Source organism: Lycorma delicatula, chromosome 1 (assembly GCF_047948215.1).
Source record: "Lycorma delicatula isolate Av1 chromosome 1, ASM4794821v1, whole genome shotgun sequence".
Taxonomy (NCBI): Eukaryota; Metazoa; Arthropoda; class Insecta; order Hemiptera; family Fulgoridae; genus Lycorma; species Lycorma delicatula.
Genome location: NC_134455.1, coordinates 113,061,727 through 113,088,241, shown reverse-complemented (window position 1 = coordinate 113,088,241; position 26,515 = coordinate 113,061,727). Strand labels below are relative to the sequence as shown.

The window sequence follows — 26,515 nt, the reverse complement described above, 5'->3', positions numbered from 1 at the left end:
TCACTTTACGTACATGATTTAGCATCAATTCAAGTGTACACTTTTTTTTACTTTATCATGAAACCATATACATATATTATATCTTTAATGAGGTACAATTAATCTTTCAGAATAGTTTTTTAACCAAAGATTTTTAATTGCGTTTAAGTCTGGGGAGTTGCCTGGCCACGGGATCACTTTAATGTTTCATTCTTTGAAAAATTTTTCAACTTTTTTGGTATTACGGTATGGCGTCAAATCTTATTGGAACACTACTTTACCTTGTGTGAATTGGTTTTGAAGTTGTGTTACAACCCTTTCTTTCAGAATCTTGATATATCTATCACTTTTCAACATATCATCTATTGGAAGTAGAGAACAAGGGCCTTCAAATGTGAAAAACCCCAAAATACCTTTTTTCTAGGGACTAACTGATTGTTAGATATGAGCTGGTGCTGTATTTTCATCTGATACCTTTCTAACATATGGAACCCTTTGCCCCTGAACATAAAAGTGTGACTCATTGGAAAACATTTTCCAATATTCTTTGGTCCAGTTAGCATGTGCGTTGGCCCACGAGCTATTTTATGCACATTGCTGGTGTTAAAAGCTACATTTTGCTGACTAATGAGTTTTCCGTCCAGCTGTAAGATGTTGGTGTCTAATAGCTATCACGTGTAAATCTGTTCCACTAGCTGCTAATTTCAGATTAGTCAGTAGAAGAAAATTTTGGATAACGTTTACTTTTTTCTCTAATAACTGATTCTGTGTTAGAGTATCTTTTCTTTTACGGCCACATTTGTCTTTCCTTTGAAATGAAAAGGAACCAGTTTCTTTCAATTGCTTTAAAGTAGTGTTCAGTGTCCCTATTCCAACATCACACTCAGAAACTATTTGTTGTTGTGTCAAACTGGTATGCTGTGAAAGAAAAACAATTTTCAAACACTTCCTTGGAGATAAATCCATTGTTTTATACATATATACATATATATATATATATATACACACATATATATTCAACTCACACAGAACAAAAAATACAAAAATATGATTTTGTAATAAAAAAAAAGAAATAAAATTTTCATGAAACACTATTGATAATATGAAAATTGCTAAATAACCTCACATTACGTAGACAACTTAAAGAATAGGTAGGTTCAAGAAGTATAGTCACAACATAGAAATAAACTAAAAATTTCTTGTGTTCGGATTAATTTGCATGCTAGTGTAAATAAACCAACCAACTTTCCTGTATGTGTTCTAATAGTACATACCTATTAACTAGGTAAGGATGGATGACTTCTGCAACATCATGCATTTGTATATACATGTTAATTAACTGAGGCAAATAATAATCTACCTCAGAATCAGCAAAACTGAATACCTTATTACCTGAAAAAACATGTAAATTTTAATATAAATATAATAAAATTCTTTCAAAAAATAAAATAATCAATCAATTACGTGATTATATTTTTTTCCTGGATCATGTTTAGGGCAATCAATTAGTTAAAAATGGAGAAGGTATAGTAGTTTAATCATTTAAACTTATTTGTTACTAAATAAAATGTTATAAAGAAAAACCTCTAAGCAACACAAACTATTGGGACAGAAAATATGTCCACTGTGTGGAGGTATCTGTAATTCAGAAGGAAGACTTAAGAAAAACATTATAGTTCGTGAGAAATTTTGTGTTTCACTACCTTTTATCATAAAAGCTTCAATATATTCTGCAAATAGATTAATATTATGAACTAGCTAGCAGCCAAGACAGTATTTACAACTTTTGTAAAGTACAACATAATGCAGCAAAGCTATTCCTTTATCATTGTTTCACACAAATATTAGCTCCAACTACATTATTTTATTTTGAATAACAAAATCTGTTTATAAGAGATGTACTCTTATTAATACTGTATTTACTAATCTGTATACTAATCTGTTTACTAATCTGTATACTGTATTTATTAATCTGACATGAAATTGAACAGATCTCTATCAATGTTAACAAACGTTTTGCCTCTACAATGCAATCTAGGCTGCTAACGACTAATACATTGCACTTACCATTGATATTATTTACTGCACCAGAAATCGTTTCCTTTAAAACAACAGCTTTATAAAAATATTTTAATATTAAACGAGATCAAAATATTTTGGCTTGTATTGCACATAAAACCAGTTGTTTTAATGGGTGTACATCTGGTTGAATAAGCTAATAACTAAGATAAGTGCATGTGTCTCATGCAGTAAATGCAGTTTCATTCTGGGTCTTCTTCAGATAAAAAAATGACAGTTCCCCAAAATATGCTCAGTAACTTAATACATGAACAAGAAATGTAGTCAGTTGATTTCAGTACAATATATATATATATAACATGCATAAGATTAAACATACAAATAACTTTTATTAACATGTTTCTCCTCTTTTGTTTGGAGTATTTTATTAAGAAATACTATTTCAATAAGTAAAACTCTGTTGTTTAGAATTGTCTATAATTGGGAGGCTCATTAATGGAAGTTTTACTGTTACCTTCTTCGTGACTGAGATTACCCTTTTCTTTTCCTGTCCATTACTTCTTCCTAAAATGGGCATCAAGGGAATTATATCAACTGCCACCCAAGGTTATATTAACTGCCACTTAAACTATGGTGCCACATTGCACCTTGTAATGTTGTTCCTATCCAAGGATTGAAAGTAAGCAAATTAAAAGCTGAGGAGCCTATCAAATACAAAGCCAATTTTCTACTTCTCCTGAAATCCCATATAGTCTCTCAGATGATACCATTAGGTCCATGTTCTAAAATAATGACCAAAATGGATCAGAAAAATCAGAATAGGAATGCAAAAATCATTCAGTGGATGTATAAAAAAAATTGAAATGCGTTTCTCAGCTAGACATAACATTGCTAATCAGTATAGAATTCCCAATAGCAATTATAATATTCCCAATAATAGTTGCCACTCTGCAGATCCCTGCAATGGAGTGGTTAGCACCTCGCCTTTCAACCCAAAGGTTCTAGATTTGAATCCCAATCAGACTTGCCACTTTTCAAACAATCCAAAATTCATTATAAGGTAACTGCAATTGGGCAAAAGCTTGTGATTGCTTTGAAAATTAATAAATAAATAATATTTCTACTATCTCCACTGTAAGATGTTCAGGTAATTTATATGATGCTAATTTCACTTGGGATGGTCAGATTAATTTTTCTGCAGTAAGATGACAACATATTTTGAGTCTTTAGTTTTGCTTTGAAACATTTCAATGCTATGTTTGTCTCATTATTAAAAACTTATATATTCCCACCAAAACATTCTAATAACCACTGCCTTTATGGTATTAATAGAAAGTACAAATCAATAAAGAAAAGAACATTCAGTTAAACTTCAGGGAAAAACTTGATTAATTTATTTCAGATAAATAATGTAAATAAGGCCAAACAGTTCTGGAGTTACAAAGGTTACTTAAGTTAATCAGGAATTCAAAAGAATCTATTAAGTCCCACACATTAAGAAGTTCTTACGTTCCTGCTAGTTTCTTACAAGCAGGAGATAACATTCTCCAATTCTGAGAATGCTAGAATCTAAAGAACCAGCTGATTTGTAGTATCTGGTACAGGGGCTTCCTACATGACCACCTCACAGATTCTATTTTTAGTCTAGTGACTGCATAACATTCCTAATATCTGAAGTGCTTAATCAAGTAAGCACTGGGCCTCTACATACCTTCTAAGAAAAAGATACTGAGATGTTCTGTAATTATTGTTTAGGAAAGTTATACAACACAATTTGGAGGAGTTTTGAAACATTACTTTGATTAGATTTGTTTTGAACCATGATCCTTCTTAAGAAAAATCATCTATTTCTCGTATTAGTAAGCAACTTCTTTCCTTTATCATTTGTAAGCATTACATGAATTTTAGCAAGAAGCTGTGGGAATAATGAGACAAGCAAGCAGTATGTCCTTATATCTGTGTGGTTTGTAGGAGGGAACTCTACTTATGGACCCATCTGAAGTCTCTGTTTACTAGTTGATAGCTGTTCAAAAAGTTACAACTGATATGCTAATCAGGTAAAGCTGAGACTCCTAATTCATTCAAACTACATATATACAGAACTATTTAGCAATGCTATTGTTAAATATAAAGACAATAATATACTTAACTAGGTGAAATGACATAAATTCTCTTAAGAAGCATATTTTCAGAACACTTATTTCTTTAAAATTGTTGATAAAAATTAATCCAAAAGTTGAAACTCCACTAACAACTCAGATATACTCAATTTGAATTCTACAACACAACATACCAAGTTGTGAAAAGTAAAAGCAAAAATAAGAGTAAAAGCTAAATTTTATTTAATAAGTATTTTTAGGCAATGTAGATAATCTTATTCACTCATTCATGCTTTATTTTTCAAAATTCTTATATGTAAAATTAAGTTCAATAATGTTGGAATAAAATAAAATTTTTTTTTTTTAAAACCAAGTTTTGTTTACATTTTTACTACAGTTCAGTGACTCCAAATTACATGGCAATCTCTTGGGAAACAATTCTATAGTCAAAAATAAGAAAAACACTTCATATAAACATATGTGAGAAAATGATTCGTTACCAAGTTTCAACTCGCTAAGGTTTAGCCCTGCTTTCTACTCCCAGTGAAATTAAACTGTACTAAAATTCTTGGAATACAAATTCAGGCATAAATTTGATGCTTCCTTATGGCTTTTGATCTAAGAAATTGAATAAAAATGGTCCCAGACCTCTATCTCAATTAATTTTTATGAAAAACCTGGTAAAACATGAAAAAGTTTTGTCGGAAAGTACACTTTAATTTACCAACAACCCAACAAAAATTTCTGTTAACTTTGTGGATAATTTAATTCTGAGAAACTTGATGTAAATAACGTCTAATAATATTAAACACAAATTTGAGAAGTTCAACTTTATCAAAAAACAAAACACACAAATAGGATCGAAAAAATGATAGGATTTTATGGAGAAAAAATTTTCATCAATGTTTGAATAACAAAGTAAATATAAACAAACAGAAAACTAATCAATAACAGAAAAAAATTAATAAAAAATAGATTAATAAAGAATAAAATTACATACTTTTTGGTTTTTTCTAAAAATTATTAACTATCAAAAGGTTACTTGATACAAGCTGCAAACAATTCTTCAAAGCAGTTGCTTAATGTGGCCGTCATTCTGTTCAATGCATAGTTCAGCTTGGTGAATCTACACTATCTGGACACATTTAATAGTATCATTATTATTCCAAATAGTAGCTCCAGCTTCTATTATACAATTCTTCTTCTTATGTGCCAATAGGAGTGGAACAGACTAACGACTTCATCCAACCTTAACGGAAAACGTCTGCTGATGTGAGATAGGGAGACTTGAGGTGGGCATTATACTGGTTCATTTCAACCAATCCATTGCTTACTAAATGTGTTATTTAAATGATTCATCACATTATGACAGTAGTGAGCAGGAGTACCATCATTATTGAAAAATCACATCTGCACTCTACTTTTTTTTTGGGTGAAAAAAACTTTTTGTGTTATCATCGCCCGGAAAAAAAAAGTGAAATATAAAAATAAAATCTAGCAAGACAACAAAATAAAAATGTAATTTAAAAACAAAATTAAAACTCAAACTAAAATACTAAAAACAAAGACAAAATAAAAGACTTAACTAAAATGTTAAATACAAAAATATACAACTACCATACAAAAAAACAAAAATTTCAAGAACACTATTAAAAAGTATGTAAAACACAAATACTTTGGAGAAGTCAAAAACTTCTTTATTATTGCCCAGGATGTGACGAAAATTCCTGGGCAATTTAAATTTACGACGCAAGACTGCCTAATGTATGCAATCCATAAGGATTTGGCATCCAATCAAGCAGCACTTGCATCGCATGTATACCGGTACATTTTCTGCTGACATCAAGTACCCGTGAGTAGCTCTTGTATGTCCTATCCGCAATCAGCAGAGACCACTTCCCTTTGGCGAAGAATCCCATAGCAACATAGTATCTTTGATATAGCGACGTATTTTGTTGACTGTGGCAATTCAGTTGTTTTGCCACTTTGCATGAAGTGCGTCCTTGATATGGTTAATAAAGTCGATATAGTAACACAGGTTGCACTCTACCTACTGCAGAAAATCTTCCAAGAGCTCCATCAAATTTCTTTGCGAAAAATGCAATTACCGCTTCCATTGAGTCTTGGCAGTAAGAAAAAAGAGCCTATGAGATTATCACAAAGACTACAACACACATTAAATGAAAAGGTGCATTGGAAATGACTTGTAGCAGTCTCATGGGGATTTTCCTCTGCCCAAGTGTTAGTGTTTTGATAATGCCATTTCTTGAAAAACAGGATTCATCAGTAATCAGTAATTCATCAGTAAGTCACTTGGGAAATTGGACTGATATTCACATTTTCTAATTAGCTAGCAACAGAATTTTATCCTTTTATCAAGAATCAGGTAGTAATAACTCTTTTACATGTGTTGTATGGAATGGGTATAATTGCAACTTCTGTAATGTTCGCCATACACTTTATTGCAAAACGTGTGTGTGATGCGACAACCTATGTTAGAGGTGGTAGATACTTATACCACATTCAATCGCTTCTAGACCTCTGGCCCCGTGCTGTATAATTTGTGTTTACTGCTACCAGTAGCGATTTGCTTCAAGTGCAATGTTCCTACGTTCACATCATCAGGGTTGACAACAATCAGTGGCTGTCAGACAACCTGCGTTGCTGTGGAGTTTAGGCTACACAGCTGCATAGTGTGTTGCAGGAGTGCCACTGTTGGGTAAGTATGGACATTTCCTTTGTGTTGCATCGTGCCCCTGTTCTTAGGTTTGTGAGGCCAACAATCTTTTTGATCCTCTGGCAGGTTCAGGATGCGATTTTTGCTCCAAACTTGCCAGTGGTCTGATCTAGGGGCTTTTAGCTTTTGATATTTTGAGTGAGGCTACGTGAGAACAGGTGGCCTTGCTCAGGATAGTTCACTGCTAGATGCTCACCTTGCCTTGTGTTAGGTGATAGGTACGTTCAGACTTACTGTAGTGTGAGGGGTCAATGTTTGTTAAAGCTGTTGGCAGAACGGTGACTGCACTGCTGATGGGTATGGGATGCATGCAGCAGTGAGGTGTAGCGGCATCTCGGCGATAGTTTTAGTGGTGAATGTCACATGGGACTCTGCGATGGAGCCGAGTGGGAGTGGGAGTCTTCCTCTCCGTAGTGAAACAGATCAGAGTTCATAATATAACCAAAGTCTGGGATTTATTAAAGTTTATGTTGAGTTTACTAAAGGAACTAGGACCGAATTTTGTTGTTGCGATCAACACATTTGGTGGTATATTGTTATTTTGCCTTGAATTATGAGACATTCACAGAATTGGCTCATAATAAGTAGGTTAAGTAGAACTAGGCACAGGGTTCACACCCACCGGGTTGGTCTAGTGGTGAACGCGTCTTCCCAAATCAGCTGATTTGGAAGTAGAGAGTACCAGCGTTCAAGTCCTAGTAAAGCCAGTTATTTTTACACGGATTTGAATACTAGATCGTGGATACCAGTGTTCTTTGGTGGTTGGGTTTCAATTAACCACACATCTCAGGAATGGTCGAACTGAGAATGTACAAGACTACACTTCATTTAACTCATACATATCAACCCTCATTCAGCCTCTGAAGAATTATCTAAACGGTAGTTACCGAAGGCTCAACAGGAAAAAGAGAGAGAGAGAGACACAGGGTTCACGCTTCCGCAAGCTCGGTTAGCTAGTTCGGAGGGAACGATGTAGAACACTCAATATGTCCGGATGAGGCCTACAGGGAAGGCAATACGCTGAGTTATTAAATTATCTAAACGGTAGTTACCGAAGGCTCAACAGGAAAAAGAGAGAGAGAGAGACAAAGGGTTCACGCTTCCGCAAGCTCGGTTAGCTAGTTCGGAGGGAACGATGTAGAACACTCAATATGTCCGGATGAGGCCTACAGGGAAGGCAATACGCTGAGTTATTAAATCACCGATGCAAATGTCTACCAAGGCATTTACATCGGTGCAAACCAACGAGGCCAGGCTTATTACTATGACATGTAAAAAGTCAGAGGGCGATAGACGACTCCCGTTAAAGCCCAACAGGGCAAGGAATGGGGGTGGTGTGGCGACCGGAATGTCACTAGGCCGGTGTCTTCCCCATCAGGGTTGGGATGTTACTGTAGTACCTGGCACTACAGTCGGTGTTTTTGTTTTTCAGACGCTATGGAGCAATCCGGTGGAGATTGCTAAGAGGATCTTGTTGGCATAGCTAAGGACCTGGTTGCCAGCGACCCCTTCCTGCCGAGAAGGTCACTTGGTAGGTCTCCACCGAGACCATGACCCTCTGATCAGGAGGTCTCCACAAAGGCAGTACTGCACCCAAGTGCACCGGTGGATTGCACTAAAAATCCTGCTGAAACCTCCGCTACGAGCTCTGCGGGGAAGGCTGCGGCTAGAACCGTGCAGGGAGTGTGCACTAGTGGTGGGAGAGCCAAGGCCGAAGGGTGGCTCCCCATGAAGTCAGTGAAAGTAGGATTCGACGATGTGATCGGCTTGGTGTGGGAGGTCCCCGGGGTAAAGCCTGCTATGAGGCACGCGAACTCTGGATTCAACTGCATCGGACGGATCGTGGAGATGCGGTCCAAATGATCCAAAGTCTCCTCTAAGAAAGAGTCTCTGTGGCACTGGAGTTTCGGCAGATGGTAGACTCCTTTTTAAGCGAGAGTAATTTCATGGTTGCAGGTCTGGCATTAAAACTCACTGGGTTGGTCTAGTGGTGAACGCGTCTTCTCAATTTAGCTGATTTGAAAGTCGAAAGTTCCAGCATTGAAGTCCTAGTTGTTTTGAAGTCAGTTGTTTTTACATGGATTTGAATACTAGATTGTGGATGCCGGTGTTCTTTGGTGGTTGGGTTTCAAATAACCACACATCTCACGAATGGTCGAACTGAAACTGTACAAGAATACACACTTCATTTACACTAACACATACGAGGGTAAGTCAATTATTATCTGCAATGTAGTTATAAATTTTATTGCAATACAAATAGGAAACTTACATTAACATCAATTTTCAACATAGTCCTCTTGCACTTCACTGCATTTGGTCCATCATTCCACAAGCTTCCTGATGCCCTCATAAAAGAAGGTTTTTGGTTGAGCTGTGAGCCAGGAATTCACCGCTTCTTTCACTGTTTCGTACAAGGTAAAGCGAAGGCCCCTTAATGACTCTTTGAGAGGACCAATCAAGTGGTAATCAGAAGGTGCAAGATCAGGACTATATGGAGGATGAACCAGTACTTCAAAGTTGAGTTTCTGGAGTGTTTCAGCATTATGTGGACAGGCATTGTCGTGCAACAACACAATACCTTTCGACAGCAGTCCTCGGCATTTGCTACAAATTGCAGGCTTCAGCTTGGCAGTAAGCATCTCACTGTAACGCGCACTGTTTATTGTCGCGCCCCTTTCCTCATAATGTTTCAGTACTGGACCTTGTAAGTGCCAAAAAACCGTAAACATCAGTTTTCCTGCGGATGGTTGGGCCTTGAACATTTTTTGCAGGACAAATTTGGATGTTTCCACTCCATACTCTGCCATTTATTCTCTGGCTCGTAATGATGGATCCATATTTAGTCATCAGTGATGATTCTGTCTAAGAAGATGTCCCGTTTGTTACTGTAGCGATCCAAATATTTTTGGCAGATGTCCAAGCGCGTTTGTTTATGCAACTGTGTGAGTTGTTTTGGGACCCATCTAGCACAGACTTTATGAAACCCAAGTCTGTTGTGGATGATTTCGTAAACAGAACCGTGACTAATTTGCAGACGATGTGCCACTTCATTAATAATTACTCGTCTGTCTAAGAAAACAACGTCACGTGCACGGTCAATGTTTTCCTCTTTTGTGGCGGTAAACGGTCTTCCGGCTCCTTCGTCGTGCGTAACACTTGTGCGATCATTTTTGAATTTTTCAATCCATTCGTAGACACTCCGTTGCGGCAACACAATGTCACCGAAAGTCTTCGATAAATTTCGGCCCCTGATACACCTTCCGATCACAAAAAACGGATCATTGAACATTGCTCTTCTTTAGTGCAAACAGAAAGCGGAGCAGCCATGGTAACGTCAGGGCAGCGATAATGGAACTAGCCTAGCAGCATCAAATCTGCAGACATAACAATTAAGCAACGCATGCGTTATCTACGCAACACAGCAATACTACCAACATAAACAAAAATATAACTTAATTGTGGATGTTGTGGATAATAACTGACTTACCCTCGTATCATCCTCATTCATCCACTTAACTATTATCTGAATGGTAATTTCCGGAGACTAAACAGGAAAAAAAAGCGTCTGGCATTAAAATGCGAGCGACTCCAAGGCGTCCACCTTGTAATAGATTCAGTAGTTTCGCGACCGTCAAGGAAGGTCTCGCGGGGTTCGCGCTTCCGCGAGCTCGGTTAGCTAGTTCAGAGGGAGACGATGTAGGGCATTCATTCAAGATGTCCGGACGAGGCCTACAGCGAAGGCAATAAGCTGAGTTATAAAATCACCGATGCAAATGTCTACCGAGGCATCCCGACGACGCCAGGATTATTACTATGGGATGTAAAAAGTCAGAGGGCGATAGACGACTCCCGTTAAAGCCCAACGGGGCATAGAACGGCGGGGGGTGGTGTAGCGACCGGAACGTCACTAGGCTGGTGTCTTCCTCTTCGGGGTTGGGATGTCAGGGAAGGTCGACCACGTTGTGGAGTGAGTTCGTGGTTTCAAACGGGTGAGGCTCTGGGCGAACTCCAGAAATCTATTCAACGGGTGGAAGAGAAAATTAGGAAGCCTGTCTCTTTCGCCTCAGTTGCTGCCATGCCTGCGCCTAAGCGGGTTGGTCCACTGCCGCCAGTTCAGGCATCGGCGGCCTAATTAAGCGGGCTACTGTTAAGGTAGTTCCGCTTAAACCTGGTCCGGGTACTTCGTCGGTAGCGACAAAGCTAACCCTTAAAAAGGTTCTGAACTCGCGGAGAGAAAGGATCCAAGTCTTCCAGGTCACAAAAACAAGGGACCATGGAGTGATCTTGGAAGTTGTTAGTGAGCGGCAGGCGAAGCAGCTGCTGGAGGCCGACGTTCTGCAGAAGAACGGGCTAAAGGCTCAGTTGCTGGCCGAGATATTTGTATATATGCCAAGGGTGATAAGGGTAGAAGAGCCCGAAATCCTCAGGGCCGTGCACGGTCAAAAATCCTACTTTGGATATGGCCGTCGAGGACTTCCTTAGGGAAACCAAGGTGGTTCGGCAGCTGGGGAAGAAGAAAGCCCTAAAAAGTCACTGGGTTTTAGAGACCTCGCCTAAGATCCGGCAGGTCTTAATGGCCGGTGAACGTCTGTTTTTCGGGTGAACCTCATGTAGGTTGTCGATCATATAGAATTCGCCCGATGCATCAAGTGTCAGGGCTTTGGTCAAACCTCTCTCCGCTGCAGAGCGCAGTCGGAGATGTATGGTTACTGTGCTCTTCTGGGCACAGGACAGTCAAGTCTGCGCCTGTACCTTGGTGAAAGGCAGCGATGCTGGACACCGGGTCAAGGGTATGCAGTGTAGGGCATATTAGATTGCTCGGGCGAAAGTTGTAAAGAAGCAGCTTATGGCGACGCCTGAATTGGGGGAAGCCTTTGAGGACGGACTCCACCATGTCGAACGCTTGAGCCTGGGGCAGTTAAATCTGCATCATTCCCGGGCGGCCACCAGTGATACCATGAGGCTCTTTGAGGAGTACAACCTCGAGGTCCTCTTGGTCCAGGAGCCGTACGCGGTCGGGGATAGGGTGGTCGGGTTCCACGGAGTGGACGTTATTCATTCACGAAGGGGACGGCCGCTTCGTGATAGTGGTTGGCTCAGATTCGTGGGTGTTCTGGATGCCTCATTGGTCTGATGAACAATTCACCATCGTGCGAATCACGAGGGGTACGCTCGATGTCGTACTGGTGTCGGGATACTTCCAGCTTGGATGGAGTATCGATGACTTGCTGGCGAATTTGGGTAGGATTCTAGACGGTCTCCCGGGCATCAAAGTGCTGGTTGCTCTGGACGCTAACGCCAAGCCTCCCGCCTGGGCTTCACCACTCACTGACCCCAGAGGCGCTGGTCTAGAACAGCTCGTTGAAGCCCGGAACTTCTACTTGATTAACGACACAGAACAACCGCCAACTTTCTCTGCCGAACTGGGGGAAAGATATATGACGTCACTTTGGAGACGGGCGACTTGCTATGAAGTACAAGTTGTTGGACTGTCTGGCCGAGGACAGCGTGAGCGATCATAGCCTTATAATTTATGAGATCGTTTACGGAGACGATCTAAGAGCTCCAAATTCGGGTCGCTATAACCTAAGGGGCCTGGATCAGGACTGGTTGCGGCGCGAGTGCGCAGCTGCCTTGCAGGGGTTGAAATGGCGTATGGAGTAAAGGGAGGAGGTGGAATTCATGGTTAAACAATTCGGCCGGTCTATTAGGACTGTCTGCGATAGGGTCCTACCGTGGCCTCGGCCAATGAACGACCCTTAGGTAGTGGCCAGTCCGCTGATCGAAGAGTGCAGCTATCATGACCGCTGCTTCCGGGAAGCCGTTTGTTAAACGCAGGTGGAAACTCGGGAAAAAGTGGTGGTACTCTGACCTTAGTGTGCTGCGCGCAAGAGTTAGTTAGGTCCGCTAGAAGATACCAGCATCGCCCCCTAACGGGAATAATCGTTGATGACGTGCGCGCTGAGGGTCTGCGGATCTACTGGCGCCCCCATAATGAGTATGTTCATGCCATCAAGGAAGCCAGACTCAAGATATTGCAATATTCCATGCGCGAGTTGCAGCGCAACCCCTAGCAGCTTGCAAAATCATGTTGCTAGCCAAAGCCATTGCATGTGCTGTTCAGTGTTCGATGTGGGTTTGGTGGACATAACCACATTTTAACATCTGCAGCGACTTACCAAGTGTTTCTGGATACTTCCAGATGCTCCGAAGGGTGAAGCACCAAGGATTGCACCTTAAATGCTCTTGCCGAGGTGGAAAGCGCCGACTGTAAATATGTTTTGGCAATCTTTATAGACATAGAGGCAGCATTTCCTTCCTTGTGTTGTCTTCTATGAGTTGGAATGCAGCAATGTTCCTGTAGCCCTGCAGACTGTGGTACATGACTATTTGTCTAACTGTACAACTCTGTTTAAGGATGCACACCTATTTGTGGAAAAATCCATTACCAGGGGATGCCCATATGGTTCCGTTTTCGGTCTCCTGCTGTGGAACCTGGTATTTGACGGATTTCTGGAAACCTGGTATTCTATAGATTTCTGGGATTAACATTTCCAGAAGGAGTCATGGCCCAGGCTTTCGCCAATGACTGTCTCCTTTTAGTTCATCGTAATTCACGACCACAGCTAGAAGACTGGGCACAGGCGGCCTTGTCAACCGCAGAGGGCTGGATGATGGACATTCAAAATTTAAAGATTTCTGTGCCCAAGACGAAGTTTATGCTTCTCAAGAGTGCAGACAAATTATCGTACAGTTAAAACCCCCATATTAAATATAAAGGCTGTGTAATCAGCCGGGTTAAAGCTCATAATTACCTAGGTGTTTTGTTTGATGAAAAGTTGCTGAAAGCAACCTCATTAGGCAAGTAGCGGCAGATGCCGTCTCAGTGATGCACAAACTTAGGAGGATTGCTCGGAAAGACTATGGGTTGTTGGGCTGTCAAATGTACATGGTGTACTGAGGTGCCTTCAAAAGCATGATCTCATACGTGGCGCCTGTTTGGGCGCATAAGTTGGATATCAATAGATAGAGCACTTCTTCAAAATTTAAGGAGTGCCCAGCCCAGAGCGTTAAATGTATGCACTGGTTTGTTTTAAAACAACCTCCTATGAGGCAACCACTGTATTGGGAAAGGCTCTCCCAATCGATTTAGTGGTGAAAGTTCAGGCAGTCATGTGGAGATTGCGAAGAGGTTGTGAGGCTGAGGTATTTGGGATGCGGTTTCGAGCCGGGCCAGTACCGAAGCGGAACAGTGATCACAATCCCTAGATCTAAATTTCACTTAGTTGCCCATCTCCCGCTTGTGGAAGAGGCTGCAGAGCCTCACGATGGAAGGATGGCAGCTGGAATGGGACACCACAACTAAGGGAAGATCCTTGTATAACTTTATACAGGATTTGAGGGGATGGTATGCCTCGAGCTCATTTTTAAGAGCAACAGGTGCCTGGGTGCTCACCAACCACATTAGTTTGAACCCCTGGCGAGGTTTGCATCTGCGAGGAGGTCCAGTCAAATGAAAACCTGATGTTTGACTGCCCTGCGGGGAGGGGGAGGCAACCCTGGAACTTAGAGGTCAAGGGGAAAATTGGCCACTCACAAGCGGAGAGAGCCGCATTGTCAAACAATGTGGTTGTTGCTATATGCAGTTGCTTTGTTCAATCTGCATCCATAGTTTGCTTAAGGGAAAGACTCTTGCCACATTGCCATGGGAAGCTAACCCTGAGTATGGCTGACCATTAGCCAATTATTATCACTCCAAGTATAATAAAATGGTGAACAGGTACTTGCTGGCATTCAGCGACCTAGGCGTGGCAGCAAATTGCTGCCTAGATGAAATAAATTTTATTATGGATGTCATATATATTTTTAGTAGTTGATGGGGTGTGCCTAACCATTTTAGCAAATATATGAAAAGTGAGTGGTTGGGGCACATAAGCCGATGGTGTATGGCACCATCCTTAGTTTGCTCACACTATTAGGTAAGTTCTAGGAGCTACATTAGAAGACTGGTCGCTAAACTGTTCGCGGCTCAGTAGCCATTTGTGGCACAGACATTTGGTCTTATGCTTTAGGGTGACCGAATGGGGCAGAGGCAGGAGAACTGCCAAGCAAACCAATACCACATTCAATATTGCTTCTTCGATGTTGGCATTTTTCACAAAATATTCATGACCAACATTGAATTGCTGTGGTTAAACATACCTGTTTCTCAAACTCACCTCTCCAAAGCTTCAATGTTTTACGATCCAGTACTCTTCGATCTGGATTGGCTACTATGCACCAATCTATGATTATTATTTTTTTTCTTTTTCTTTTTCTCCCCTGGACTGAATCCTGCAGTTAAGTATTACACAGCCCAGGGGAGTATCCTCTACTCTAACGGGCCACGACTCAGCTTACTGGTCAGATCTCACTTTGTGCCCACCTCAAACCCCCAGAGTATGATCCACCAGGCCCGGCTATGCCGTCCCTGGGTCCCCACTCCAGGAGCTGGGACTCAGTCTTTATTCCAATGCCTCTAATGGGGACACCCTGAGTGGGGCATCTCTGGCGGGACTCGGTCTTTTTTGCTCGGCGGTGCGACAGTCCCTATTTCTCATCGCTACCGCCCACTCGTATAAGCACATGCAAATGGCAGCTCTGCAGAGGGCTGTCCCTCATTACTGAGCCCCTGATCCTTCTCTTGAAGAACCCTTGCCACAAACCCTGCAATAGTATCAAAACTCTTGGGGCGCCGCAACATGGTAACAATGACGTTCTCCACGCTGAGTGGTCCAGGATTAATCCAAATCCTGGTAGAATTAAGATATATACTTCTGGGTGTCCGAAGAATCAAAATAAGTGTTGATATAGAATAGGGTCTCCTCCTCCTTTGGGGTTAAAAATGATGTATTGAAGTTTCGGTTGGTTAAAAGTATTGTAATTGCTCGTGCCAGAGCAGGTAATAGTAATTGCTGAGCAAGCTAGGCAGTATTCATCCCACTGCGAGCACCAGAACACCATGTGTTCTGGGGTATCTGGGCACTGCAGTAAGGGCAGTAGGGGTCATCCGCCCTCCTCGTACCATACAGGTAGGCGTGGAAGACCCCATGGCCAGTCAGGAATTGCTTAAGCCAGTAGTTCAGCTCACCAAACCTCCGACTGGCCCACGGCTTTATATCTGCGATAAGGCGGTACATCTACCTGCCCATGGTGGACGCATACCACCTAGCTTGCCAATCTTGGAACAGATGTTTATTTACATTTACTTATTTACAAATCCATATTTATTTACATTACCATAAATTAGCAATATACTCATCAACTATCCAATTGAAAACAAATCTGTAGTCACCCATTGTATCTGATATTGCCAACCTATGAAACTTAAAAAACATTTAATATGTATTAGAAGATGTCTTTCAAATTTATCTTTACAATTTTTAGTATTTGTTCAAATTGTTGTGTTTAAAATTGCATCACTTTTCTAATACAGTTTGTGTGTTTTGTTTTTTATTAAAGTTGAACTTCTCAAATTTGTGTTTAATATAAACAGATGTTATTTACATCAATTTTCTCAGGATTAAATTAGAAATTTAATTTTAAGTTATTTAGAAATTTTTATTTGGTTATTGGAAAATTAACAAAGTTATTTTTTTCCAAAACTAAAAAAGTGTTTTTTTCCAACGAAACGTTTTCATGTTTTACCCTATTTTTCTTAAAACCTAAGTGAGACAGACGTCTGGGACCACTTAACTTCTTAGATAAAAAACCAGAAGGAAGTATCAAATTTACCTCTTGATTTGTACCCCAAGAATTTTATTACGGTTTAATTTCAAAGAAAGGGAGCAGAAAGCAGGCCTAAATGTTTCACAAGCCAAAACTTGCTAACGTACTATTTTGTGACTTATATTTATATGAACATTTTTCTTATTTTTGGCTATAGAATCATCTTCTAAGAGATTGCTGGCAATTTGGAATCACTCTGTATTTTTACAATAACAATGAATAAATATCTTTTAAACAGTATATTCTTTTAAAGAAACTATTTATAAAAAAAGAAACTTAAAAAGAAAAATTATTACCTATATAGCTTTGGACTCCTGGTTCTTTTGAATTAAAAAGATATGTAATGGCCATGGACATATCAAAAAGTTTGCACTCAAACAAACGAAGCAGGAAGCCTTTGGCAGTTTCACTATGATTGCAGCTAATAGGAGGGGAAGGTTCAGGAAGAGGCTGATCTGAGTCTAAACTTTCATCACTATGATGGGCAGACGATCCAGTATGTTCTGACCTGTAAGATATTAATTTTTTAACAACAATTGAAATTAACAATCGGTTAAGATAAGTATTAAAATAATTCATCTAACATATATAATTTTAATATGATTACAAATATAAGAAGGATATTACAGAATATTACATCTTTTAATAGTCATATATTTAAACAGAACAAATCGGTAGCAATTCATCTATTAGAATAACCAATCAATGTCAGTTTTGGTGGGAGGAAAAAAGAACATTTTGTATTTTTATGAAAAATATTTTTCAGTAGTTACACAACACCTTAAATTTTTAAGTTACAGTTGGCAACAAATACAGTAGAAAACTGTCATACACAACTTCACCAAACATCTTCCCATCCTTCATACACAGTTAATATAAGAGCATTAGACATCGATTTTGGAAAAATTCTTACCATTCTGTAACTGATTAAAACTAATGTTTCTAACAAAAATGTAAGAAGAGTCAGGTTTTTGAAGAGGGCTGAAGGAGGGGAAAATTGAAAGAGAATGGCCCAAGTGATCGGTGAAAATCATATATAGCTAGGCCAGAATCACTTTGGAGAAAAATATCAAGAGGAAATAAATTAAGTAATCACTTATATAATTTGAGATATAACAGATAAAAATTCCATAATTAGGTCACGTGCAATATGTAAAAAAGTGCAAAAAAATGAACCTGATGTTTGAGACTTAATAGCATTTTTTTTCTCAAAAAAATTCTAATTTTGGGAAAAAATAATTCTAATATTTTCAAAAAAGTACCATTGAGCTGGATGCTGTAAGTTAATTTTTTTATTGCCAAATACATCCATTTTGCAAAAAAACACTAAGTGCCCATAACTTTTGAGCATACACAGTAGATCTGAAAATTTCCCAAACTAAATTTCAGTGGTCGATATAAGTAGCACAATCTCTCAGTAAACCAAGGAACTCTGTAGTAAAGTGTGTGTACAAAATTTCATCATGTTTTATCACTCCAGTCTTGAGTTATATTCAGTCATGTACATTGTGTTCATGTGACCTTGTGTGAGCTCGCAACATGGAACAAAGAACCATGATTACAATTTTGTCTTCGATTTCAAAAAACTTTCTTTTAAAGTTATTCTATGATACAGCAAGCATTCAGTGGTGAAGCTGCATCTTGTAGTACAACATACATGTGGTGGAAATTGATTAAAGATGGTAGATAGTCGGATGACAATGAATGAAGTTGGAGGCTGTCAACAGTTGTTCATGATGAAAACATTGTGAAGATGAGCGCGATTCTTCTTGAACAAACTTATCTTACCCTCCGGGATGTAGCAGAAGAGCTAAACATTGGTAAGACATGGTACAAACAATTCTAACAGAAAAACTGAACTGCCAAAAGGAGTGCTCTTATTTCGTTCCAACTTCTTGACCAAAGAACAAAAACTGGTGTCTTTCTTGCGCTTAAGCTTCGATGAAACTGCTTATAGTGACCTGAATTTTTCGGAAATCATTGTAACTGAAGATGAAAGCTGGTGTGTATCGTGTACGATCTGCAAACAAACTGTCAATCCACTGCTTGGTTGAGTCTTGGAGCACAGACTGGTTAAAGTCAGGCAGCAAAAATCAAAGGGCCTAATTCATCATGAATGTGCCCCAACTGGTCAAACTGTGAATTCTAGATTCTATTTATTTGGAAGTAATGAAACACCTGATGCATCGCATTCATCAAATACGGCCCAAGTACTGGGATCCAGGCAGTTGGATTCTCTTGCACAACAATGACCTGACACACATGGCAACAGTTTTAACATATTATTACGCCACAAATCAAATCACCATCTTATCCCACCCGCCCTACTCACCAGACTATTTTCTGTTCCCGAAACTCAAGTTGAAGCTGAAAAGCCACTTTTTCAAAAATATTCCGACCATCCAAAGAGCTTGCATTGAGCAGTTGAAGGTGATCCCACAAAGTCATTTCTCCAGAGCATTTGAAGGGCTCTACCGGGGCTGCAACAAGTGTACAACTGGAGAAAGGTTCTATGTAAAGGACTGGTGTGAGTAAATTAGATTATCTTTAAATCTCTATTTTTATTTAATTTAGTTCGGGAACTTTTCAGACATACTGTGTACAAGGATTTCTGGGTTTATTTGGTCTAGATTGAAAGAAGAGAAAATGTGACTTTTTCTTATCAAAACCATTATTTTTCAGCTCATTTTTCTATTTTTTATAATTTTTATAAAATTTTGCAATATTCTAACATATCTCAGCAAAAAATTCTGTATTCAAATGAAACCAAATGTATCAGAGAGTACTTTTTTTACCTTTAAGCTTCAAAAAACTTTAATCAGTTTAGTAGTTACCAAGATATTTGTAATAACGTGTAGTTATTGTAAAATTCATATCTTCAAAGCTAATTAACATTAAGGGCTGAAATTTGGAAGGGTGTTAAAAAGTTGTAAACATTGATTTGATGTGTATTACAAATTTAGTGCAAAAATTGTCCAAGAAACAAAGATGACAAAACAGCAAGCAAACCACCACACAATTGAGTTCACACTAGTACCATAGCATGGTGTCATCTGCTTCACAGCTCTCACGCGCTCAAAAATAAGGGGCTTTAAAACGCGGTAACTGTTATTTCTAGTTCTAATCATTGAAAATTGACTATTCTTTTTTTGAAGTGAGGTAGCATGTTAATACAAAAACATTAAAAAACAAGCAATTACAACATTTTTTTCATGAAATAAGCCATTTTTGTGGTATGCACTCGTATTATTTGCAATCATTGTGTTATATACTGGCTGCAAAATATAAAGTTTTGTTGGATTGGTTTTAAGACTGATTAATAGATATATCAGAATGTGTATTATTCTTTATAAAGCAATGAATTATGGATTAATGAATCTTACAATCAAATTGCAGCAAGTATTGCACGCATGTACTCTGTTTCATATGATTTAATCCAATGTTACTAATAATATAAATTTTATATATAATAAAAAAAGGATGATTTTAAAGAATGTGTCGACACTGGAAGCAATATGAAATGAAAACATCATTACAACTGGTTGAAATTTTTTTAAATTTTAATTACACATTATTATGCAACACTCATCTATATAGTATTGTGCCTTACTCAAATGGGGTGTAATAATTAAATACACAAAATGGAAGTAAAAGAAATTTGAAATAACTTTAATACACATATTTAGTAACAATTTATAAATACAAAATCAACATGCGTGTTTTTACTTCTTACTTGCATTATTTCTAAAAGCGAACTTGTTGCTTGACACTTTCTCTCATGTCCTTGAGTATTAGTGGGAATGCCATGCTGTACTACTAGTGCGAACTTGATCATACAGTCGGTTTGCTGTTTTGTCATCTTTGTTTCTTGAACAATTTCAACTAAATAATTTGAAATCACCTTTCTAAATTTTTGTCCTTAATGGATCAAAATTAGCCAATTAGCCACATTTCCAAATTAGCTTTGAAGATATGGATTTTGCAATAAAAACACATTATTGTAAATGCGTTGGGAACTACTAAACTAACTGAAATTTTTTGAAGCTTAAATTAAAGGTAAAAATATTTTCAGATGCATTTGGTTTCATTTGAATACATGCATGTTTTGCTGAGATATTCAATTTTAGAATATTGTAAAATTTTATAAACATTAATAAAAAATAGAAAAATGAGCTGAAAAATAATGTTTTTGATAAGAAAAAGTCACATTAAATGCTTTTTTCAATCTAGACCAAGTAGATCCAGAAATCCTTGTATGCTCAAAAGTTATGCGCGCTTTGGGTTTTTTGAAAAATATTTATTTTCAATAAAAAATTAACTTTCAACATCCAGCTTGATGGTACTTTTTTTAAAACATTACTTATTTTTTCCCAAAATTTTAAGTGTTTTGAGAAAAAATAAAAAAGCTACCGTCTCAAACATCAGGTTCACTTTTTTGTGTATTGCACGTGTCCTAATAATAGAATCATTACCTGCAATTTCTCAATTTATACATTAAGCAATTACCTAAAACTATTTCTGTTGACTTTTTTTTTTTTTCAAGTAACCACTAGCTCAGCTGAACGTGATTTTCGCTGGTCACTTGAGCCATTTTTTCAATTTTCTCCCTTTCACCCCCCTCCTATACCTAATTAATGTTAATTTTTTGTTGGAAACATTAGTTTACATCATCATGCCAAGTTATAGAGTGGTACAAATTTTTCTGAAAAATCACCTGTTTTATATCTAATGCTCGTGGCCCAATATAGCTTTTATATGTATCATGTAGGAAACATCCATTCCAATGACGTAAAAAATTTGTGATTGGAAGGAGGAGACATCCATAATGATGAACTGTCTTTCATTATGGATAGTTTGCTGTCATATTGATAAATTCATCAGGCCAGATTGACATCACACATCCAATCATATCTATGAAGTATTTCCTCACATTTCTACTACCAGAATTCATGAAATTGTCTCAATCTACCAGGGCAACATAAAACTTTATGTCAGGTGGATTCCACTTATTCTTCAACCCAAAACAAAGCATATGGTTGCCATGCTTCATTGACTAAAATATATAAAAAGGAAGAAAATAAAGTAGGAGCAGCAATTCTAAAATCAAAAATTTCAAGTAAAAATAAAAATGAATAATGGAAAAAGATGAACTGTCAACAGAAGTGGCTAATTGATGAAGAAAGATTGATAGAGAGTTTATTTGGTGAATAATGTCACTAATTTGTTTAAGTGTGTGTTCTCATTAATGGTTTTTCTGGCTTTACAAGCCTTTCTATACTGGCCTCAGCAAAATTTAAAATATATAACTGGTCATATGATAGGTGTTGATTTGATTCTAGAAATAAGGAGCTGATAAGCTGGTGTACATCACCTATATTTTAAAAGAACATGAGCTGTAACTTGTAGGTAACTGAATGTTGCTACCAAATGAAACAAAAATAATAGCTTTTTTTTACTGATCTGCCAAGTATGTTGTCTGAAACTATTTGCTATTCTATTATTTCATACAAAGAAACATTTTATTTTTACTGTTATTATTGTTTCAACAAGTGTGACTTTACCACTTTGACAACATAAATTAAAACTTTGTTCTCATATATATTCTAATTGTGGATACCTGTGATTATGATACTTTCATACCTCTATAAAAATACATTGAACAATGGGAGCATTTTAATAAAAGTGTATAAATACAAAGATTATGGGCATATTTAACACTGGATGAAACTGCACATAGTTTTACAATCTTAAATTCAGTGGCAGAGATAGATTTTCTAGAATCAAATTCCAATTCAGTAAATTTTTAAATATTAGAATTCTACATAATTTACAAATTTTGTCATGATTGACAAGATTTGTTTGTATGATTCCCAGTAAGAGAATTCTTTTTTCCTTTTTTTATAATTATTGAAACCCATCAAAACCACTAAAACAGAAGTTAAGATTTATTCAAATTATAGTTTATAAGAACAATTCCATTCAGAATTAGCAGATCATAATGACCAGAATAAATTTTGGAAATTCTTATTCTGTGACAATCTCAGAAAGGTAACAAAACAATTTATATCTTGAAAATTTTCAATTTCAATGTTTGGCAATAAGTACACCACCTCCACAGATGTCATTTAAATGGAAACTGTCCATCCATACACTCATTTCCAATGTCCCAATACTGAAACATATTCCAGTATAGTATCAACAATTCATTTACTCAATTTCTTTGTGGATGTCTTGTACTCTGTAGGCAGAGAAAGATACTGTTATAGATAACTATCATTTCTGATAATTTTCTTGACTTGGAAAGATTCCATCAAAAATAAATAATGAAATTACAAAAAACGATCATGATGTAATGAAATAAAAAAACTTTATGTGAACACCACATGACTTCCTTGTAGGCCTATTAAATTACATATTCACATTTTTTGCTGCACTTCATTTAAACTTATTTCACTTGAAAGTGAGATACAATCCTCCAATTCTTTAATAAAGTGGACAGTTACACATTTTTTGTGGTGTCCGTATCAGCATTTAAAATTAGTTCATATATTAATTTTGTTTCACATCATTGAAGTAGTTATGTGCTGTAAGTGAGAACATGTTGGATCCATAACCATGAAGACATTAAACTGAAAAGAACATTTTTGAATTAAAATGAAAAGAAAATTTTTTTCACTAATTACGTCTGATTTTTTTTCATTCTTTTTTATTATTATTGAATTATTATTTATTGTAACATTTTTTTTATAATAAGAGGTTAATAATTATTAATAAATCAATATATTTAAATTTAAAATATATATATATATATATATATATATATATATATACACGTATATGAAGTCGGACTTGAACTGATGTGCCTTCCCCTTGTAAGATCCAAATATTTCATTAAATAAAATTCATTTGGCTAGAACTCAGGAACCAATAAAAATAAGTACCACTTATGATATATCATTGAAAAGCTTTCAATGAGGGCTTATTACTGCAGTTAAGGAAAAGGTCAAAATCCAAAATTTTCGATTTTGGGCGTTTTTGAACTTTTGGTTCAATAGATTGCAATCAAACGGGGAGGTGCATAACTAGATGTTATAACAGTTCTAAATCCAAAATTTCAACATTCTATGGCTAATCGTTTTGAGTTATGTGATGTACATATGTATATATGTCATGCCAAAACTATTCAAAATGATTCAGGGATGGTCAAAATGGATATTTCCATTGAAATCTGAAACCCAAAATTTTTCACGATTACAGTACTTCCTCTACTTTGTACTTTCTACAGATCAGAAAGTCTATCAGGACCCTTAGATACAAAATGCAGAACAAAATAAAATATCCAGAAATATGGAAAGGGGACTCTAAAAAATAACACAGAGTTAAAAATGAGAATTTAAGGGAATTCTCCCTTAAATTTCAATCCTTTTTAGTTTTAGCATTTTTTTTAAATCTCAATATAATCTTAAAATATCTTATAAATCATAAAACATAAATGGTTTTTTTAACCTGAAAATTACTTTTTCTACAACATTTTTTTTCATTTTACAACACATTAAAATTAAATTTTCAAGGCTCTAATTTCTTTATTAATTGAGGAATAGTAATTATCGTATATTTCCGCAGATAAGACAATAGTTGGATCATAAAAAAAGGCCCCAAAATCTGCAGTTGTCTTATAGAACAGATATAAAAAAAAATTAGATTGAAATTTATATACATTGAAACCATTATAAAATAAAGCAAATCACTCACCACTGTATTTAAGATCCTGCAAAATCCTCACATTCATCATCTAAGGAAAATAGCTCCTCAAGTACATCCTCACTTTTGTTGTTGAGAAGCTCGTCATAGGGGTCCCATTCTGAACCTAGCGAGTTGATTTCCGCTTTGTCATCAGTATCCCATAACAAATCATCCTCAGTATCATCCACAGCATTAGAAAGCCCACACATTTTGAAGGATTTGATCACTGTTTTCACTTTCACTTTTTTCCCCGATTTGATCACGAAATCATACAGCACATCAAGTGATGCAGCCTGCATAGCTCCAGCTTTCGTATATGACTTTTCGCCACTCATCATCCAGTTATTCCATTGTTCACGCATGTGATCTTTGAATATTTTACTGCCGGTATAACAGCAATCTTAGTATTGTTCTGTGCTAAGCAATTTTTAGCGTTCTACGTTACGTGCCTGCAAAATATATCTCACACCAACAAACTGTGTTGATTTCGTAGAGCATTTGATCGCCTTTGTCGTACATTTTCCATTCACAATTTTACACCATTCTTGTCCATATCATCCCTTTTTATGAAAATTTACAAAAATGCCTGGTGGGAATTTTATTTTAGGAGTAGTTTTCCTCTTGAAAATGACCATGGATTTTAACTTTGTTCCATCTGCCATGCATGTTAATAATACTGTAAACCTGGTCATAACAGTTTTTATGTCTTTTTTCCCACAGTTCTATTGTTTATCATGTCAAAATCAATCGGTGTTTCATCCATACTTCCAATATTAGATAATGAAAAGTTGTATTTCTGCCTCATACCAATAACAAAATTGAGAAAACTCGTGATTTTATGGTCAAGATCTTGTGGTAATTTCTGCGCAATTTTTGTTTTCTGTCGTATTACCAGGTTTTTTTATTCATGAAACAGTTGCACCAACCTATTGTTGCTTTAAATTCTTTGCTTGTTCTGGATTGGCCCGTGCCCACTTCAATCATATTTCTTGTAACAACATTTAATAATTCTGCCTCTGTTCTTGTATCCATTCTGCAATGTTATTTTCTAAATCTGGCCAGCAAACTATTACTCTCCTCATAGAACATTTTTTCATTGACATTTTTTTAATAGCATCTTCATTCTTTCTCCAACGTCTTACCCTTCTCTGTTATATTGAAAGCTCTTGCTGCAGTAAAGTTGTTCAATTCTTTAGCCTGTTTTACGACTTTTAACTTGAAGCTTGGTTCATACTTCCTTCTTTTCATTGGTTCCATGATTAAACCTATACTTATAAATTTTATGGAGATTACACTTATAGTACAAATTGTTTGAACACAAGACACAAGCTACAACGAAACTATAACGTAACAATGCTAAAGAAGGCTTTTCCTTTATGCGTGCAACCATCGACTGCGACTGATCTTGAAAATTATTACAACTTATTGAAAAATCTATCATATTATTTAAATACGCTATATCATAATGCATTACACAGTAATAGTAAAACAATACTAAAACAAAGCAAATATTAAAAGTTATATTTATTGAGCTACTGAGGAAAAAATGGATAAATCGTAATTATTTACTAGTACAGAGTAGGGTATGTCCATAAAAATAGAATAGCCCATATAATGCTTTTGTGAATAGTCAAGGTCATTATCCGAATCAGTGTGAATAGGACATAATTCCATACACGCTACACAGAATTATTATCCAAATTATGATCGTCGATTTAAACTAAATTCACAGGCCGTTGATAGCTTGGAGGTCGTCTTATAGGACAGATATATGCTAAAACTATAAAACTTTGATGAAAATTTATACCTCGTCTTATCTGCGGAAATATTCGGTAGTTTTTTTTACAAAGTTAATATGTGTGAATAATCTACAGTTAGATGTAAATTTAAAAAAATACAAAGAAATTTGTCTGATAGTTGAGAGAATTTAATGGTATAAGTTTGTATGTAGTGTTTTAATAATATAGATTTATAAATAAATATATAACTTATTATTTTTATTGTAGTATTTTACTTCTGCTCATAATTCCCCCATAAAAAATACAACTGCTCAAGATTTACCAAGTAGAATTTTCAGGATCATCCTTAGTTTCATAGTGTTAAGATCAACTTGAAATATGTTGCCGAGTACAAAAATAATGTTAATAAACTTCACACAATAATAGAA

The 26,515-nt window shown here is 36.8% G+C and overlaps 1 protein-coding gene across 1 annotated transcript in view; it reads right to left on the bottom strand.

Moving 5' to 3' along the window:
* The window catches only part of fwd (phosphatidylinositol 4-kinase beta fwd), a 115,631-nt gene that overhangs the window by 72,992 nt on the left and 16,124 nt on the right, over nt 1-26,515 (bottom strand). Inside the window, exons 5-6 of the mRNA XM_075359288.1 lie at nt 16,902-17,113; nt 1,254-1,371 (exon numbers count right to left, since the gene is read on the bottom strand). Coding sequence (XP_075215403.1) covers nt 1,254-1,371; nt 16,902-17,113 — 330 coding nt within the window. The remainder of the gene's footprint in view (nt 1-1,253; nt 1,372-16,901; nt 17,114-26,515) is intronic.